This window comes from Narcine bancroftii, chromosome 4, assembly GCF_036971445.1.
Source record: "Narcine bancroftii isolate sNarBan1 chromosome 4, sNarBan1.hap1, whole genome shotgun sequence".
Classification (NCBI taxonomy): domain Eukaryota; kingdom Metazoa; phylum Chordata; class Chondrichthyes; order Torpediniformes; family Narcinidae; genus Narcine; species Narcine bancroftii.
This window is the reverse complement of record NC_091472.1, coordinates 24770534-24788963: the sequence shown is the minus strand read 5'-3', so window position 1 is coordinate 24788963 and position 18430 is coordinate 24770534. Positions and strand designations below refer to the sequence as shown.

General features: G+C 40.4%; 1 protein-coding gene across 1 annotated transcript in view; it reads left to right on the top strand.

Moving 5' to 3' along the window:
• birc6 (baculoviral IAP repeat containing 6) overlaps positions 1–18430 on the top strand; it is a gene marked incomplete at its 5' end in the record, with an annotated part of 290465 nt that overhangs the window by 196598 nt on the left and 75437 nt on the right. Inside the window, 4 exons of the mRNA XM_069936120.1 lie at positions 1175–1348; positions 10490–10686; positions 14810–15110; positions 16148–16365. Of these exons, the coding sequence (XP_069792221.1) occupies positions 1175–1348; positions 10490–10686; positions 14810–15110; positions 16148–16365 (890 nt within the window). The remainder of the gene's footprint in view (positions 1–1174; positions 1349–10489; positions 10687–14809; positions 15111–16147; positions 16366–18430) is intronic.

Below are 18430 nucleotides of genomic sequence, written 5' to 3'. Positions count from 1 at the left end.
CACCAAGAGATTTCTTTAAGCAGTCCTTGTACCTCTTCTTTGGTGCACCTCTGTCTCGGTGGCCAGTGGAGAGCTTGCCATAGAACACGATCTTGGGAAGGCGATGGTCCTCAATTCTGGAGACGTGACCCACCCAGCGCAGTTGGGTCTTCAGCAGCATGGATTCGATGCTTGCGGACTCTGCCATCTCGAGTACTTCTATGTTGGTGATGAAGTCATTCCAATGAATGTTGAGGATGGAGCGGAGATGATTACAGATAAAGTTATTTAACAGGTCTTTTCATCTGCTCAGAAAGATCCTATGTTTTCCCCTTCACCTGACCAGAGGCACATCCAGGGATGGTGATGGAGAAATCTAACAGCAGTTAATATTATTTGACTCCTCCATGATACAATTTTCACAACGTTGGCTACAGAGGACTTTGCAGTCACTTAGGCTAGTCCTTGTACATGGACGAACACCCAACAGTACAGAAACAGCTTCTTCCCCTTTGCCATCAGATTTCTGAATGGACAATGAACCACAGACACCACCTCACTTTCACTTCTTTTACAGTTTTTTTTAATGTAATTTATAGCAATTTTACACCTGTAATCCTGCCACAAAACAACAAATTTTGTGACAAACTCATGGCAATAAATTTTGATTCTGAACCCATCTAAGCACTTTCATGGTCAATGTTCAAGAGTAATTAGATATGGAACTTGAGCAACAATTTGGTCAGACTGTGTGCAGTGAACTGGTTGGGTTTTTCTGACGATTTTTTTTTAAAAGCTGAAATTAAAACCTCGAACAGGTGAAGTGAGATTTGAACTCATTTTCTGCACAGCTATTCGAGGTTTGTGGATTATTAAGTAGCATTATATAACCACTACACGACCATGCTCTTGCGAATATTGGTTCAAAGCCTACAAATCGGAATCTTGTGCCACTATTGATATACGGATTCAATCTTGCACCTTAGTGTGTTATAGAGAGCTGCATTATTTCTTGGAAGAGTCATTAAACGAAAGAAGGTGATTTTTAGTTTGATGTGAAGTAACAGCTCCTTTGGTTTAGGAGCTGTTACATGTTGATGGAATTTTAAAAAATTCTCTTTTTGAATGATAGATTTGTAATAAGTTTAATCATTGATTTTTAGTATCCTGAAGTACCTCCTGTATTCTTTTGCAGGTCAACCACTGCCGGCAGAGGTGACATTAGCTCAGCTGTTAACACTATTGTATGACCGCAAACTCCCTCAAGGCTACCAATCGATAGATTTGACTGTCAAGCTTGGCTCTAAAGTAATCTGTGATCAAGGATTGTCAAAAACTGACTCATTTAAACGTCTTCGCACAGATAAGGGTATATACTTTTTCTTCATCTACAGTGATCACATATTTACTTTCTTTGTGTTGCGATAAAGTCCGTGGCTGTTTTTTGCCTTATAGGTTCACTGGTTGTGAAGGAGTTGGTATAGCATTTGATGCAGTCACAGGAATGTGGCAGGAGGGCAATTAATGGGGAGGGACGAGTAGACAAGGGAGTTGTGGAGAGGGGAAGGGAAGATGTGACTGGTAGTGGGATCTTGGTGACAAAAATTGCAGAGAATAATATGTTGGATGCAGCGGCTGGTGGGACGAGTCTTAAAACCCGTATGAAAGATTCTGACTTTTCCACCTACCACATTTTGAAGGGTTGTCGGCAAAAGGCAGCAAAGCATGCACAGATATTGTGCATTATAAGCCACTTTTGGGTGCATTTTCCGCCAAGAATGCGCCTGCAGACCTGTGGAATGGTCATTTAGATGGCAGCCCTGAAAGTGCTGCACTATCCACCTGAAAGGGGCAGCTGCAGGAGAGGCGCCTCGGAGCGCTCTCTGGCTCCTGTCCCTTCGGGACGTCGGGACAAGGGTGGCCGGCACAGAACGTCGAGGCAGGGGCAGCAGGTGTGGGAATTCAGAGCAGGAGCTGCCAGCGGGGGACCAAGCACTTGAAAACTCAGCACTGAGGCGTACACAATGGGAAAGAAGGGAATTCATAAAAGTTTAAATTTTGAAGGCTTTGGAAATTTTTCACCTGGTTGTTGAATTCATATTAAAGAGAGTTGTTACTGGATGATGGCTACAGAAGATGTGCAGATTCAGAGTTTATCATTGACTTTTGTGGGAGAAATTATGATTTAAAGGAAAATTCAAAGAGGAAAAAATAAAATCCAAGAGAATGTGGGTTAAGCAAATGAAATTACACTGGTGGCAAGATCTAATTTGAGGTGGATATGGTATCCTGTAAGTGAAGGTTGGTCGAATGTACCTCAAGAAAATCATTGTGACTGAACAGAGTGAATGAGGATTTATGAAAGAGAAAGCATGTATCACTATTCTGTGGGAGCTTTTTGAAATTGTACCTGATGTAATAGATGAAGGGAACCAGTGGCTGCAGTACTTTTGAAATTTTAGACAACTTTCAAAGAAGAAGGCCCCCAGGAACTCGGCCATCTAGGTTAGTGTGTGTAAAACTGGAGGTAATGTACCATAATTGAGAGGTAGTTAAAATGTAAATATTTAAGAATTGGAATAAAAATGTCCTTCTCAGGTGAGCAGGCTGTGATTTGTGGAATACTACAAGGATTGGTGCTCGTGGCCCCAACTATTCATGATCTATAGGAATGATTTGCCTGAGGGAATCAATACAACCTTTTTCTAAGTTGATGAATATATGGGAATGCAAGTGGTGATAAGGAACCAAGGAAGGTTACATGGGAATGTAGGAAAAATAAGTGGGTATCAAATGTGTCAGATGAAATAGTGGAAATACTTGAAGTTATTGAAATGTGTATTTCTAAAATAATGAGTGATTGTTACATTGTGTTCTTTATTCAAGTCACTTAAAGCTAGCGTGCAGGTAAGAAAGGAACTGGTACTTTGCCATATTTGTTGCAAGAGGATTAGAGGGCAGCAGTAAAATTGTCCCACTATAATTATATGGGACCTTGGGGAGACTACGCTAGGGGTGTTGTGTATCCTTGGCAAAAAGGTTATACTTGTTGAGATAGTACAGTGAAGACATACTAGATTCGTTCTTGGTTTGGCACATCAGAAAAAAATCTGTTCTCTAGGATTGGAAAGATTAAGAGGTGACCATCTTGAATTGAATAAAATTTCCTCTACTTGAGAAGGTAGATAAGGGGAAGGTGTTTCCCTTGGCTACAGAGTCTTGAACAGGGTTCAAGGTATAGTAGGCCTTTTAGGTCTGAAGAAGGAAGAAAAATCTTCACTCTTCACTCAGAAGTTGGGGAATCTGCCCTAGAGTTCATGGAGCCTCAATCTTTGAGTTTGTTCAAAGTTCAGATGGGGATATGTGGATAGGATGGAAGGTAACAGTTGAGGCAGAAAGTTGCCTGTGGGGAGCTTAATTTTCTACTTTTGTTCATGTTTTTTTTTTACAAGTGTTATGAGCCCAGAGGACCCATAAACCCAGCAGCAATAGATATTCAGCAAGACAAATGGTTACTTAAACAAAAGTTCCTTTTAATTATCTTTAAACATGAAAACAGAATCACACTTTAATTTAACTTATCTAACATAACCCCCTTTTAATTCTAAGTGCACATGTATGTAATGTGTGTGTAAGTTCAGAAAAGTTATTTGGTTCACAGTCCAATCTCACTTCTCATTCCTCCAAGTTTACTAGTTGCAGGCAATTCTTATACTGTGCACAGAATTTAAAATTTATAAAGTTCACCAGGCTTTGGTGCTTTAAAAGTAAATGGTTGCTGCTCAGGAAGGTTCTTGTCGATTTTCAGAGAGAGATATATTGTTCCAGGACATCCACAACTGATTTACTTCCATCAGCCACTCCAGTGTGTTGCTGACAAAACTTGCCCCTTCAGGGTTCTCCAGATGATAACCTCTTTCTTTCAGGTCACCACAGAGTTCCTTTTTGTTTCCCTTATTCCAAGTGAAACATTAGACAGCCAGTCTTCTCCTCTTGCATGAACCACATCGGCTTTGACCAGGCTGTCTTCCAAATGGGGCTTTCCACAAGCTTGCCAGCTTGTCCTGTTCCTGTCCCAGCTTCTGTTACTAACTGTTACACTTTAGAAGTCTCTCTCTCTGAGAGAAAGCCTGTTTGACTCTCTCTGCTTGCAAAGCCACATGACCCTCTTAGAACAGCAAGTTCTTTTCCAGACAATCTGTGGCTCCAACAAGATCTATCGTCTGTTGCCTTTTGTAAACAACAATCCATTAGTGAAGTCTCTTGAGCACTCTCCAAAGCTCTTTCAAAAGCTAAGGAGCTGGGTCCAGCATGGGGAAGAGCACCAGTATTTTAAATAAGATCTGTTTTAAAATGTTTGTATGTAACCTACTCTAACCCAAGTAGGGTGTTAAAGTATCACACAAGTATTTGAGCAACATGGAAATAGTGTGACATTGGTTTAAATTCCTTACTGTGCATCAAAATGAATCTGTAATTGCTTATTTTACAAATAATGCAGATGGCTAATTACATTTAGCAGATATATTTTTAGAATTTGGCTTGGTGTCAGATGATTGTGTCGCTTAAACTTGTGCTCTCAGGAGCTTTATACATTGGAAAAATAATCCAAATGAACACCAATATTGTTTGAAGAGCAACATAAACACTGCATTTTTATCACATTCTTGGTTCTGTGCAGTGAAGACTGGGATTTTAGGTTCCTACTCTCAGCTGGTCTCTATTGCTTTTAATTTCTGAAACAAAATTATAATTTATTTTTCTGAACACGATTGCTGTTTAAAGTAAAAAGTTACAATTTAAATTTTCAACATTTTAAAGTAAAAAGGTTTTTTGTTTTAAATTAGCTTCATTTATTTTATCTTTTTTTACAGTCTACTTTATCTATGGTCATAACTGGAAGCAATTGATATAGCCTGTTCATTCATCAGGTTTTATTATACCCATTTCTATTTTGTGTTCTTTCCAAATTTTGTGACCTTCACTTTCTTAGCAGTCTGTCCCCATGCTCTCCATCTGTATGATATTATGCATTTGTCTGTACTAATGAGTTAATTGTTTCAAATATAGTTTCCTTGATCTTTAGACCCTCAATGGGCAGGATGAAAAGTGCTCCAAGTTCCATAAAGTGATGCTCCATTATGTTGGTGCATTAACATAGCAAACAATTGCGTTTTCTTTTATTCGTTGTTTAAAAGCTTGATTTTATTTTCCTTAGGGCAGTTAGCGTAGCAGTTAGTGCAATGCTATTATAGTGACAGCAACCTGGGTTTGAATCTGGCACTCCCTTTAAGGAGTTTGTATGTTTTCACTGTGTCTGTGTGATTTTCCTCCAGGTGCTCTGCTTTCTCAGGAGATTGCAGGTGCTCTTTGTTGTTCCACTTCTGAGGTCCTGCATTTTGAGTTTTTCTATCTTTTCCACTAAATGGGTAATAAATTGCTGAAGTCTTCACCTGGAGCTGTTCCACGGTTGCTGTAGAATTTGAGGGGAAGAAATGCCCCTATCTGCTTGCTCCATCATCAAGCCCCAATAGCAGACTGCCACTTTATTTTTTTTTGTTGCTACAATGTCCTGTGTAAATCCCATTCTACAGTTAATTTTGTCTTTGGAAGCCGACTACTTTACTGTTTTCTTTGCAACCCATGCCTGAAAATTAAAAGCATAATCAATGCTATAAATCCTAACTGTTCTCTCTCCTGCCTTTACCAGAATCATATCTTATTCCTGAAGGAGTTTAACTGGCAATGGTTTCAGGATGCCATTTATTGTCATCTACACAAAACATGGACTCTTTTCCTTTGTTTACCCTGCAAAGGCACACAGAGGTGCCTCTAGACTAGCACCATTATCGACTAGAAAGGGAAACAAGAGAGTCCCTTTAAAGACACTGAGTGTCCATGAATTCTGCCACCTCCTCTGATGCTGCCCACATGCACTCCTGTAACCTCCTTAGTGGTGTGCTCTCCTTTCGGTTCCACCGACGTACACAAGCTTGAGGAATCAAACTTGCACTCCTTGTTTGGCCTGTGGTTCTAAAAGCTCAAAGCGATTAAGAAGCTGTTAGTGTCCGAGGCCCTTCGGGATACCCTGCTTGTCATCAGCACCCACGTGATTCCCAGTTCATGTCCCTAGTTCTCTGGAAGCTAGGAGCTGGTACCCTGGAGTGAGGTGTAAGGCTTTTGGCTGCTGAGTGCCATGCTGGAGCTTGGTCAAATGCTGCAGTTTCTTACCCTCTAAGGTTCCCCCCCCCCGGCTTCTACTTCAAGGTGGGGTTGATCTTTCACTCTCGTGCCATTTGCAGATATGCTGCTTCCCTGGAGCCCACTGCCCTCAGTCTGGGTCACTGATAGTGGGTACCACCACCTTAGGCGCTAACTTCATGAGTCTTTGATGTAAGAAAAAAACCTGCTGCCAGCCCTGTTTTACAGGCAGTTTAAACCAACTCAGGGAGCTTACATTAAATTTTTTTTGCCATGTGGTAGAAGCCGATACCGGCCAGACAAACCCTGCCACTCAATTACACTCAAATTAACCTACTACCCCGCACATATTGGAGAGTGGGATGAAACCAGAGCACCTGGAGGAAACCCACATAGGCACGGGGAGAATGTACAAACTCCTTACAGACAGCATCAGGTTCTAACCACTACACCAACCGTACCCCCCAAAATCTGGCAGAACAATCGGGCAGTTGAATCCTGCAGAGAAATGCTGAAAGAACTGTCTCTGTTCCACTTCCTCCTGTGTCACCATCCGCAGCAGTGCTGCTTTTGTGCCATTTTATGACTAGTCTCTTTTGGTACAAGAATATTCAATCTGCTTGCTCTCCATAAACATCTCCACCTCATCCTTCACCATCCTAAAAATAAACCATTTCAACCACAAACCATGGCTAGTTGCTTATCTATTTATAGTTCCTTATCATTGCCAACATGGCTTGGTATTTCTCTCTTCGTGCATACATTTTTGTGTTCGAATAATAATCATGTTGATGGTAATGTAGTTTTGTTTATATTTTGTTGCAAAATATAGCTAAATAGTACAGTTAAATTGTTAAAAAGTTACATAGTTTTTATTTAAAGTTATTTAGAATTGTTTCTACTCACCTCCGGGAATGCAGGTTGAGCTATGCAACCATGGGCTGCTGCGGCGGGTGGATGAGGCCAAAAAACTTCAAGGTCACGGAGATAAAGGAAGCGGTGCGCGAGATGGGCAAAGCACAGTAAATGTGCAGGGGTACATGTTAGGCTGAAGGTGAACCCCTGCCACCTGGCTCTCCCGTCCATTCTGCTTGCCACCGTATGCTCCCTGGGGAACAAAATGGACGACATCCGATTCCAAGCACTTCACAGCGTGAGTACAGGGTCTGCTGTGCTTTGGTCATCACAGAAATGTGGCTCAGCTCCAACACCGCCATTCAGCTGATGAGCTCGTCTTATTTCGGTTGGACAGAGATGCTGCTTTGTGTGGTAAAGTCCGTGGCGGTGACCTGTGAGTCTACATCAATGCAAAAAGATGCAAGGACTCAGAATGAGTCTCCAGTCACTGTTCAAAGCTGGTGGAATTTTTGTCGGTCGGATGCAGTCCATTTTGTATACCGTATAACCGTGGTGAATAGTCACAGCGTACATTCCTCCCTGGCGCCAATGCCAAAGAGGCAATCTGGGAACTCTATGAGGCTACAAATGAACTGCAGACCGCACACCCTGACAGAATGATCACTATCACTGGGGATTTCAACCAGGCGAACCTTAAGTCAAGGCTACCCAAGTTCCATCAGTATATGGACTACGAAAGGGGTGAATACTTTGAACCTTGTGGATACGAAAATTTCCGACACGTACTGGGCAGAGCCCCGATCCAACCTCGGATACTCAAACCACATCTCTGTAATGCTGATCCCAGCATACAGACCACTCGTCAGACTCACCAGATGAGTCTGGAAGCAGGTTGCAACCTGGCCGGTGGGGGCCACCCATGCACTTCAAGACTGCTTTGAGCACGCTGACTGGAACGTGTTCAAGGAAGCAGCAACTGGTGGTGACTGCATCAATCTGGAGGATTGTACGGCATCAGTGACCAGCTACATCAGTGTTTGGACGACATCACTGTGCCCAAGACCATTATAACTCACTCCAGTCAGAAGCCATGGATGATAGCGGAGGTGCACCTGCTGCTCAGGAACAAAGACACTGCCTTCAGAGTGGACAACAAGGGAGCCTGAGATATTGCAAGAACCAAGCTGTCTAAGGCCATTATGGAAGCAAAGTGTGCGCGTGCCCAGCACATTTGCAGTCACTTTCTGGACAGCAAAGACAAGTGATGCACGTGGAAGGGCATGCACGACATCACCTACCACAGGACTACACCAGCTCCCTGTGCTGCTGATGCCTCCCTCCCCTCCCAGACACACTGAACAATTTCTAAGCATGCTTTGAGGCAAAAAATGACATTGAAGGGAAGAAGACCACCTATCCTGCAAATGACCAGGTGCTGTGTCTTGCAGTGACCAACATGAAAGGAGAGCAAGGTCAACTGCTTAGCTGCTGGACTGGATGACATCTCTGGCAGGGTGCTCAGGGAACATGTAGCTCAGCTAGGGGATGTCCTCACCGATGTCTTTAGCATCTCCTTGAGAAGTGCCGAGGTTCTAACATGCTTCAAAGCCGCCACAGTTGTCCCCGTGCCAAAGATGTGGGCTGTGTCCTGCCTCAATACCACCCTGTCACACTCATGCCCATCATCATAAAATGCTTTGAGAACCTTGTCATGGGGCACAACAAGCTCCTGCTGCCCCTGTCACTAGACACTTGCAGTTTGCATACAGACCCAACTGCACTATGGACGATGCAATCTAGCCCTCACCCACCTGGAAAACAAGGATTCGCATGTTCAAATGCTATTTATTGACTTCAACTCAGCATTCAACATAATCATATCACAGTACCTGATAAGGAAGTTGAGACTGCTGGGTCTAAACACTTCCCTCTGCAAGTAGCTTCTTGACTTCCTGTCGGGGAGACCTCAGGCAGTCTTGATCAGTAACAGCATCTCCAAGATCATCGCAATGAGCGTGGGGGCCCCGCAGGGCTGGGTGCTGAGTCCACTGCTGTTCACTCTGCTGACCAACGATTCTGCAGTTAAATACAGCTCGAACCACATCATGAAGTTCACTGACGACCCTACCGTTGTGGGTCTGATCAGTAACAATGGCAAGTCAGCATACAGAGATGAAGTGTAGTCACTAATGGACTGGTGCACAGCCAACAACCTGTATCTGAATGTCAAAAAACAAAAGAGATGGTTGTTGACTTCAAGAGGGCCAGGGGACCATTGATGGCTCCACTGTTGAGGTCGTCAGGAGTATCAAGTTCCTTGGTGTGCACTTGGTGGAGAATCTCATATGGTCCCTTAACACAAACTCCTTAGCCAAGAAAGCCAGGCAGAGCCGCTACTTCCTGCGAAGGCTGAGGAAAGTTCATCTCCCATCCTCCATTCTCACTACATTCTACGGAGGATGGATTGAGAGCATCCTGTGCAACTGCATCACCACCTGGTTTGGAAGTTGCACCCCCTTGGACTCTCTTCCTACCATGAAGGATATTTACAACACTCGATGCAGGCGAAAGGCAATAAACATTGTGAAGGACTCCACACACCCCTCACATAGACTGTTCTCCCTTCTGCCATCTGGTAGAAGATACTGCAGCACTCATTCCCTTATGTCCAGATTGGGCAAAAGCTTTTTTCCCCAAGTCATTTGACTCCTGAAGTCCCAGAACATTTGGGGATTGGGTACCAAGTCATAATATTTTATATGTGCTGAACTTCTATTCTAACCTATCTTTATGCAAATATGCTCTGTGGTTATGGAGAAACACTATCTCCTCTTTACCATGTGAGCATGGTATGAATGATAAATAAAGGTTACTTGACTTTAATTGTGATATTTCTGTATTATATGTGATAACTTGATCAATTGCTCTTAATGTGAAGAATTGGACAATTTTTCAAGCAAGTTTTGTGACAATGGTAAATTAATTATGCCTATGTAAATATACAGCATAGTTACTACGGGAAAGTTTTAGTTGAATCAAGCTCGAATATTCAAAACTTGAAAGATGGTTGATTTCTTGAACTGTTTTAAATTATTTGTTTAAATGTAATATTTTTTCATGAATAGTATTTCCCTAATTCATATTGTGGAATTGAAACCATTAAAAACATGTTGTCAAAAACATAGCTTCCCACTCAAACTTCAGTCTACTGTTATCTATAATAAAGAACATTGCAAAATTGCCTCAGGATTTTGATTTGAGTTTCTGATTTAGAAATGTACTTAATATTTTTGTGTCATACCTCTTGAACTACATGATTTTTACAATTTTGCTGGTATTTCTAACCTTCCCCGGCCACCTCTTGATCAATTTTCAATCTGTTTGTTGCCTTGCCTGTATTGCTTTGTTTTCATGTTTTGTTAGACTAATTTATCTTTTAATATTTTTGCAGAGCTTGGAGATGGATTGACCAGCAGTCCTGAACATGAAGTGTTGCAACCTGGCGACGATTGTTTAGATAGTGCCCTGGATGAATCTTTGCTTGAAACTAACCCGATCCAGTCTCCACTGCAAGTGTTTGCTGGAATGGGTGGGCTCGCACTCATAGCTGAACGGCTGCCCATGTTGTATCCTGATGTCATCCAGCAAGTAAGATTTTTGTGACTCCATTTAATAATCCATTTATCGCACGCAACTGACTTGCCAGTTAAGTTGCAGTTGGTCTCATGAAACATCAAATGTGCCCAAATTGTAGAATTTATTTTGATATTTGTCATTTAGTAAACTCCTTATTAGAAATTTGATACTTTTAGAATGATGTGACTGAGATGTCAAACCTTGCTCCTGTTGATTTTTTTCTTCCGTTTTCTTTTTTTACCTCCCTCTATCTGTTCCCTTTTTCTTTTGAATCTGGGGAGGGGGTGCTGGGAGAAGAGGAGCTCGCTTTTCCTTTTTAATTTTTGGACTTTATGAATGTCGTTCTATGATTTTTTTTTAATTCAATGTATAATTGTTATTATATTAATTAAGTCCTACATTCTGTTTTTTCTTAAATAAAATATTCCCCCAAAAAATCAATTGCAATGGCAATATCCAATCTTGGTGTAAGTTTCCATTAGCAGGATGCCATAGCATGTTAACTAAACGATGATGTCATGGTGTCTTTGCTTCTGAGGTTTCCCGAGTTAGAATAGCCTTGATTAGCAGAATCTTCTCAGTCCTGTTGATAGGGTTGTCAGAGTAGGTGGGTTTGAGGGTGATCAGGAAACCACCTGCGATGGCAATACAAAAAAGTAATTCAGGCACGTGTTACAAGAGTGCATTAATGAACTCTCTTTTTCTGCAATTTCAATGTGTTCAGATGAATATTTCCATTCGTCTTGGCATGAAATTCATGTTGAACATTTGATTTAATCAACATCCAAGATAATTATTTTGTGGGAATAAGTTGGAGCTGTTCTCCTGACCTACCTGCATTTCAAGTTTATCTGTTGTGCTTTGGAGTTACATCCCCATCATTGAAACTTGAGTTTTAACATCTGTCCCAGAAACCTGTACCAATAGATTTATGACATCTCCTTAATTCAAGTTTGCTTTTTTAAAAAAAAATATATTTTTCACACTATGAACCATATTGACCAAAATACACACAAACATTTCCCTCAGTGTCATTTTCTACCCTTTTTCCCCCCTCCCTTCCCTCCCTCCTTCCCACCCCCCTCCCTACCCACTAAACGTTCAACATATACAATACAATAAACCCATTAAAAATGTCATCACACAATGAAAATAAACAAGAAAATTGTGTCATCTACTTTGACACACTGGGTCAGTTTGAAGCAGATCTGTATCAGTGTAAGGCCTGTTTCCGTAAATGGTTATATGGTAAGGTTAGAATGAATTCAGTGGGATTACAAGTTCTTGAGTCAATTAAGTAATGCAATTATAAATAAATCTTAAAAGTAAAACACTTTTGAAAGAGTATATTGAATTGTTAGATCGTAATTTGGTCCTATATAGTAAAGTGAATCTTCTATTTTGATCTAACACGAGATTATTGAGAATTAATTCAACACACTGGAATTAAATTACATGTCCGGTCAAACAGAAATTGTACGATGTTCTATATTATTGCTAGAAACAGTTTGAACCTTGAGTAATAAATACACCCTTTGCCTTTTTTAATTCAATATGGCACAGTTGGTGTAGCATCAGCGCAATGCCTTTACAGCGCCAGTAATTGGGATGGGTCTGAATCCTGTGCTGTATGTACGTTCTCCCCGTGTCTTTGTGGGGCTCTGGTTTCCTTCCACCATTCAAAATGTACTGGGGAGTAGGTTAATTAGGTGTAAATGGGTGCCACGGACTTGTGGGCCAAAATGGCCTGTTACCATGCTGTATGTCTAAATTTAAAATTTATATTTGAAGAGACGATTATGAAACCAATTACAGAATTTGCAGTTGTTTAAACATTTGAATTTAATTGTGTATCAAAGTTCAAAACAGAAAGATAAAACTCTCTTGCAGTTGAGTTTCAGATACTAAATACACAGTCAATTTGACAATTGTTCTCAGCAAATATTTAGCCCTATTTGCTGTATTTATGGTGACTATTGAGTTTGAATTATTCAGAGTTTGTTGAATGAAAAGACTCAAAGCAAATGTTTGAAAAATAATTTTGAGTTAGATGTTCATCAAATTCACAAACATTTACACAATGCAAATTAGGAAAAAGTTTAATTTTTGCAAAATATTAAAATACAAATGGGAGAATGATGCCTGTAAAAAGTCAAGTATTCAATACATCTTTGCTCTTTAAGCAATTGCCTATGTGTATATTTTTAGGGAATGTAAAGTGAGAGATATTAATTGCAACTAGAAGATTGCCATTCAGAGATTTTAGTTAAACAAGAAAGTCTGCAGAAGCTGTGATTGTAGTTTAACACACAAAATTTCTGGAGAAACTCAGCAAGTCATGCAGCATTTTTTATGGCAAAGATACCTAACTTATGTTTTGGGCCTAAGCCCTTTGTCAAGGTATGAGCAAAAGGCAAGTAGACTTCTGATTAAAATATTGGTGGAAGGGTCAGGAGAGGATCGCAAACCCACAAACAAAAAGTCTTGGGTGGATGCGGATGGGCAGGCAGAAGAGAAATCAGCTTGGCAGTGATAGATGGTGGAAATGGCCCTCTGAATAGAAAGGGGAGAGTGGGGAGTTGGAGGAAAGGAGTCAGAGGGATGGGGAAAGAGAGAGAGACAGGGGAGAAGTCGATGTTAATGCTATGTATTTGGAGAGTGCCCAGATGGAGCATGAGGTGCTGTTCCTCCAATTTGCCAGTGGCCTCAGTTTGGCAGTGCATAAGGCCATGAACAAACATGTTGGTGTGGGAGTGAGGCATGGAATTGAAATGGTTGGCCACTGGGAGGTCCCCACTATTATAGTGGACAGAGCCAAGGTGCTCAATGATGCCATCTCCCAGTCTGTCCAGTCTTTCCGATGTCGAGGAGGCCACAACAGCACTGGATGCAGTGGATGACCCTGCATATCCAGAGAACCTGTTTTCTTTTTTTACTACACATACTAGCATCGTATCAAAAGTTGTGGTTTCTCAAGGGAATAGCATTGAGGATATTGGATGATTTCCCAACAGACATTTGACCAAAGGATTTCATAAGCTTGTAGTTTTGAGCAACTCGAATTATGTGCCTTGCAGATTGTCTTTTGCCATTTGTAGTTTTAGTTTTGCATTTGTCAGCATTAATCTAAAAATGTTTAAGTATGCTGCAGAATATTTTTAATTTGAGCTAGATGCCATCCAAAATCATTTAAAAAATCTCTGCTTTTTGTCATGTATCTCATAAACCTTTTTAATTTAAATTGACTCTTTAATTCTAAGACCTTAAAAATTGTACTCTTGAGTTGTCATTTTAATGTCTGTAGATCCCTCTAAATCTTGCTACGTATCTATTCAGCAGATTGTGAAACTTATCACCTCTAGGTTTTTTTTCTTTTCTATAATCTAGCTGCATGTAAACTGAAGCTTTGCTTGTCCTAATTACTATATCATTCATTTCATATACCTTACCTATTGGATTTTCTTCTCCGCTCCACAAAAATAGCCTACTACGAGATTTTTTTTCAATTGCATTGGAAGTAATATATTTTCCACACTTGGCATGATTTTACTTCATTTCACACCACTTATTGATGACTCCAGTATTAGTGTCAGCATACTTTTCATCTTTTTTTCCCCCCAAAAACTGTAGGTTTGCAACATTCATGGAGATGGTTTATTGTAAATATAGAAAGCACATTACTATAACATCTTCAGTACTACATTTTCAGATTGCGACAGACTGCTCCACAATTAACTCTGTTAATGTTGGTTGCATGTTTGCTGAATGACACCTTAAGTTATCTAATGTTTAGTTTGACCTTTCATTAATTTATCATTTGTTACTCCGTTGCATCATAGACTTGTTAACCTATTTCTGCCTTGCTAAGTTTTATGCAAGATCTCAAATTCCTTAAACTACAGTGCACAATTTAATACAAATTTAGAACAAAAAGTATCTTTAGAATTGTGAATAATTTGTTGCTTAATTGTAAGACCTTTCATATTAAAAATCAGCCTAGCTTCAATTAGTCATTGAGCCAGCTGGCATCTACCAGTTTGGTAGATCTTTCATAATGAAGAAAATTGAAAAGTGGTGATTCTGTCAAAACTCAATTTTAATGTTTTGTTTCGGTGCCGTCTACTTGTACATTTAGGTGAGTACTCCGGTGGTAACATCAACTTCACAAGAAAAGCCCAAGGACAATGAGCAGTTTGAGTGGGTCACCATAGAACAATCTGGTGAATTGGTTTATGAAGCTCCAGAAACGATAACTGCAGAGCCGCCGCCAATCAAATCGACTGTTCCTGCCATGTCTCCCATCCCAGCACATTCTCTTGCAGCCTTTGGACTCTTCCTCCGTTTGCCAGGTTATGCAGAAGTACTTCTCAAAGAAAGGAAGCATGCACAGTGTTTGCTCAGATTGGTGCTGGGAGTGACTGATGATGGAGAAGGCAGTAAGTACTCACCATGTAGATTTTCTGTGATCATACTTTTGATAATATAATCAAATTATCAATCCAGTCAAGTTCTCCGTATATTTTGCACATTGAATATTCATGGGCGAGAGATTCCTAAAATGTATTTTTGCCAAGGAACCTTTCAGAAGACCCTTCAGTCTTTACCTCTGTGCATAACCTTGTCAATTACAGGAGTCTTGTGTCCAAGTGATGTGACCTGTCCAACAGAATAGAGTCAATGCAGATAAGAACTTGATGATGTTGGCATGGGAGACAATGCTTGATTGTTGGAAGCGTGCAGGATGCCAGGAATCACTCCTGTTTCATGCATCATGTGCTTTGAAAATAAAAAAAAGCTGCATTGCTGGAGGTCTAAAGTAAACAGAAGATGTTAGAAATACACAGCAGGTGAGGCCACATTTGTGGGGAGAGAAAGAGGACAAATGTTTCAGGTCAAAGACCTTGCATCAGAACTTCATCTGGCAGAAGACCTTCAATCTAAAACTCTGTTTCTCTTCCCATGGATACAGCCTGACCTGCTGAGTATTTCTAGCATTTTCTCTTATGAAATTTTTGCTTGATCTGAGGCCTTGATCAGATTGAGGGTGTTGAAGACCATGCCTAGAAGCGCATAAAAGTCCAGTGTAAATGGCAGGAGCTCACCACTTCCCACGCATCAACCTTGCCAAGCATCTTCTACCCATTTGCAGGTATCCTTAAATTCCATCTAACTGAAATGGAACCAAGTCATCCTTGATCCCGGAGGACCAACATAGGAGATGTTGATGTGCCGTCACTAGTTCTTTTAGAAAATTAGATGTAATGTGAGTGTGTTTTACTGAAAAACAAATTTGTTTATGCAGCAGTTTTGAATATTTTAATCTGTGGGTAGTTTTTTTTTGTTTCGTCTGCAATTTTTCAATGAATATTCATAATCGAACCTCCAGTTACTGAAAAGGATTTTAATGAGCGAACATCCAGTCATCAGACCAATGTATTTTTTTAAATCATTTTTATTTTCTCTTAATTTTCAGGTCACATCCTACAGTCCCCATCAGCAAATGTTCTGCCTACACTTCCGTTCCATGTTTTGCGCACTTTATTCAGTACCACGCCGTTGACTACAGATGATGGTGTTCTTCTTAGGAGGATGGCTTTGGAGATTGGAGCAATTCATCTTATCTTGGCTTGCCTGTCTGCACTAAGCCACCATGCCCCTCGAGTTCCCAATGCCAACATCAGCCAGACGGAGGTGAGCCTAGTGTGAAATTGTAAATCAAAACCAAATGTTAACTGTATTTGTTCAGTTGTTCTAACATCTCACTAAATTGGTTTTAAAATCTGATCAGGATTTATGGACAGATTTTACTGGTTAAATTTTTCCTTTCAAATTATAAATAGGATACCTGCAGTTTGTTGGATTATTTTCATTTCTATTTCTCCAAATAATTTTACAAAATAGTTTTAATTATAGCTATAATTTTACATGTTCCATCAAATATGTCAAGAACCACAGTGGTTAAATTGCTGTATTGGCCACCCTGCTGTTCTCCTAACTACACACATTTCAATCCCTTCATAGATTGAATTACATTAAGAAATTTAATCTTCAAAATGTTTTCAAATGTACCTCATTAAAATACGAATCTTTAAACTTGTGGGTTGTAAAAATTGCTGACCTGATCTGTGATCTCAAGTGTACTTTAAGACTTAATTTTTCGGAACCGCTTACCTAATCTACTAACTTCAGCCTTGACCACACTCAGTGGCTGAGTGGCCTTGGGTCACTAGGGGTTGAACATTCCAAAAGTGTAGAATCCTCTTAAGAAGGAATTTGAGTTTTTAAATCACCAACCCCTTATCTGAGCTAATAAGTTTTGGTTCCAGACTTTTCAATAGAGAAATATACTTGCAGCATCTACCTTGTCAAGCCACATAGGCTTAGAATTTTCATTGGATCTTAACTGAGGGTTAGTCTTTCTCTGCTTTATCCTTATCTGATGAATCATATTTAGTGAACCTTTGTTGTACTGTCTCTCAAGCACATATACCCTACCTTTGTATTCCCTCTGCTGAATAATCCTCAATCTGTGGTAACATGATTCTCAGTCCCATGAAAATTGTGAGCAGTATGCTGTGAGGCAAATTATCAAACACATTTTGGAAATTTAAAAATCCAATGTTAGTCTACCCTGTTGTTTACTTCAAAGATTAGACTGAAAATTTGTTAAAACACAATTTTTATTGTATATGGAATGTTGTTCGGCCAATCGTATTTTACTCTTAGACCATAAGAGTTAGGCTATTTGACCCATTGAGCCTGCTCTATCATTCAAAACATGGCTGATGTATTTTTCCTCTCAACCCCATTCTCCTGCCTTCTCCCCGTAACCTTTAACATCTTTGCCCCACTTAAGTGCTTAGTTATCAATTTCTTCATGGATTCCAGTGTTCCACCAACTAATGTTGGGCAAGCTGGTCAACAATTGTTGTTTTTCAGCTTCAGTAATCTGGCAGAGGTTTGGGGCTTGGAAGATGGCATTAAGGAGATTGAAAGTGTAAATAAAAAAAAGAAATGGTGAGTTTTCAGACAGAATCACACCAAGAAAGAATGCAAGAATGTTTGCAAATACACAAAGCATATTAAACAAAGTTGATGAGTACAGGCTTAATCAACCGCAGGACAAGAATACCATGGCACTATCAGAAGCCAGCGTATTAAAAAGAGTTGCAATCAGTTCTAAATATTTCTGATGCAATGTATTTTTTTAAAAAAAGGAATGACTAGAGGGGGAATGGCAGTATTGATAAAAAAAATGTACAGGTAGACCTCGACTTCCAATGGGGTTTGGTTCCAGGTCGCAAGTAGAAATTAATCTAAGTTGGGGTCTACCTGTGCAGGTAGTATTCTGCCTTATCCCTGCCTGGAGGTCGATGTCCCTGCTGATGCCAGGAGCCAGAGATGCCGCTGGGTAGCTAAGGACAGCCACTTCACAACCCACATTATGATTTGGAATGCATGAGCAGATTGTCATTACTCCCTTTCTCCTTCATTGTCTCTCCCCAGCGACGGCAATCTGTGTATCCAAATCACCTTTTTTTAAATAAAAATGATGTTGGGTCCGTTGAAGCACGTTTCCTTGACGTCACTACAAGAGAATCAGCAAAATGATGACATTTGGGGGGGTGGGGGGGTGGTGGCAGTGGGAAGCGATCTGAGTGCACTGATTGGACAGAAGCATTTCCTTCAGAGAAGGAAAAGCAATCACGTTGATACAAGTAGACCCGACTTACCTTTATTCAAAACGGATTCTGAT